Source organism: Mizuhopecten yessoensis, unplaced genomic scaffold, assembly GCF_002113885.1.
Source record: "Mizuhopecten yessoensis strain PY_sf001 unplaced genomic scaffold, ASM211388v2 scaffold6669, whole genome shotgun sequence".
NCBI lineage: Eukaryota > Metazoa > Mollusca > Bivalvia > Pectinida > Pectinidae > Mizuhopecten > Mizuhopecten yessoensis.
This window is the reverse complement of record NW_018406665.1, coordinates 929-3,057: the sequence shown is the minus strand read 5'-3', so window position 1 is coordinate 3,057 and position 2,129 is coordinate 929. Positions and strand designations below refer to the sequence as shown.

At 43.9% G+C, this 2,129-nt stretch overlaps 1 protein-coding gene across 1 annotated transcript; it reads left to right on the top strand.

Annotated features, from left to right (window-relative positions):
• Positions 1-6: 6 nt before the first annotated feature.
• Positions 7-2,103, top strand: LOC110452390 (E3 ubiquitin-protein ligase Midline-1-like). The gene has a single exon (XM_021500890.1). The coding sequence runs from the start codon at positions 54-56 to the stop codon at positions 2,022-2,024; it is 1,971 nt and encodes a 656-aa protein (XP_021356565.1). The 5' UTR covers positions 7-53; the 3' UTR covers positions 2,025-2,103.
• The last annotated feature ends 26 nt before the right edge of the window (positions 2,104-2,129 follow it).

The window sequence follows — 2,129 nt, the reverse complement described above, 5'->3', positions numbered from 1 at the left end:
TCAGAATGGCGGAGGGTGGATCCGACTACGAACAGTCGTCGGTAGCTGGCGCCATGCGTCAGTCCCTGGACTCCCATTTACTCGAATGTCCTATCTGTTTGGAGCAGCTGCGACAACCGAAATCACTGCCTTGTCTACATTCGTTTTGTCTGGAATGCCTGGGTAGCTACATCACTAAGGAGTTGTCAGGTAAGATGGCGTCAGCGTCTTCTTTCTCCTGTCCTGTGTGCCGGAAGGTCACTGAGCCATTGAACCAATCAGAAGGTAAAGAGAGTTGGGCCGAGCAGTTCCCCACCAACAATCTGGCAGTCGAAATAATCCAGCATATACAAAAGACAGATAAATCGATCACGTGCAAACCATGTGAAAAGAAAGGAAACTTGAATAACCAAGCGAAATTCTGGTGTAAGCTTAACAACACTTACTTCTGTTCAACCTGCAAAATCAACATTCATGATTTGCTTCATGAAGAATGTGAATGTCAAGACATATCTGAAGTAAACATATCAGTTGTACTACATCAGAAGGCCTCAGTCAATGGATGTGGAAAGCACGAGGAAAAGATGGAATATTACTGTGAAGATGATCAAATTCTGGGATGCAGTAAATGCATCATCTTGGATCATCGAAAGTGTGAATTGGTGACGTCAGCAGAGGATTACCGGGATAAGTTGAGGAAAAGCTCTAAGATCGATGATCTGCTGGAGGAACTTCGGAAAAGTGCAGATGCCATGGAGATACTGATAAAAGATGTTGGTGAACAACTCCAGTCCATGACAATGGATCAGGACACTGCTCTGCAAAGTTTGACCGACATACGCAAAAAGATCGACGAGCGGTTTGATGTACTACAGAAAGATCTTACAGAAAACATTGTAAAATCCTTTAAGGAAGAAAAAGAAAGTCTCGAAATTTCAAAACAGAAATGTGAACGGCTGATGTTCTCTATACAGAACACGCTGACGTCATCCGAGGATGCAGCCTTGAAGGATGACACCGTGGGGACAATTTGTCTGTTCCAGAGAGGACAGGCGGAGGTCGAGTCCTGTAAGGAACTCATACAGGAGTTGGAGTCGTCTACGTCCACAAGTATCAAACATGAATATGACTCGGATATTCTCGCTGTCGACATCAACACCAGCCTTACAATGGGGAAGATAGTTGTTGATCAACAACCGAGGAGACTGCCATCTACTGTGTATAGTAACATAGTACCATTGTCGGAACGTCAGTTGAAGACGAGGGAAAATTTCACTATCAAAATTGCTTCAGACAAAAACGACTGTAGGGCTGTAGGAGTTGTTTTTCTGCCCGGTGGTCGTATTGTTGTCGGAGACCATGGAAATAGAAAGATGAAACTATTTACAGAAAAGGGTGATTTAAAATTCGAGCTTGAACTGACGGATGCATTCTGTGATCTTTGTCGTATTGATGACAACACTGTGGCAGTGATACTGATAGGTGTCAAAACAATATGTATTGTCAATGTCGGGGACTCAACCTTGACCGTTTCATCGAAAATCAAGATTCCAAAGCCTAATGAAGCCTGTCTTGGTGTCGCATACCACAACAACTATTTCACTGTCGGTACAACAAAATCAATTTATAGTGTACCAGCAAGCGGAGGTGAACCTAAACAACTTCTCACAATTGGATCAAAATGTTTGCATCTCGCAAGCAATCAGAAGAATGGACACGTCTTTGCTAGCATCTGTACCTCTACGCCAGACGAGGTGGTCGTGACACGACTGTCGGACGGTACGCACACAGACATACTGAAGGTCGGAGTCGTGGAAGGTACAACAGGAATAGACCTGGACAGGCAGGGCAACGTATATGTTTGTGGAAGTAGTTCAAACAACATCATACAGATGTCTGGGGATGGATCAAATGTCAGGGAACTGATGACGTCATCAGATGGAATCAAACGACCGAGGGCGATTTCTGTGTGGGAGGATAGGATAGTAATCACAAACGGATCGGAAGACCAAAGGAACTTTGTACATTTGTTCCAGCTCGTCTGAATGGTAGGAAATCCCGATAAAGTATAGACCGGTGAAATATACGATAAAGAAACTGGTCGCAATCGGATGGATCATTACCAAGATTCAAGATATTTTATTCACTCC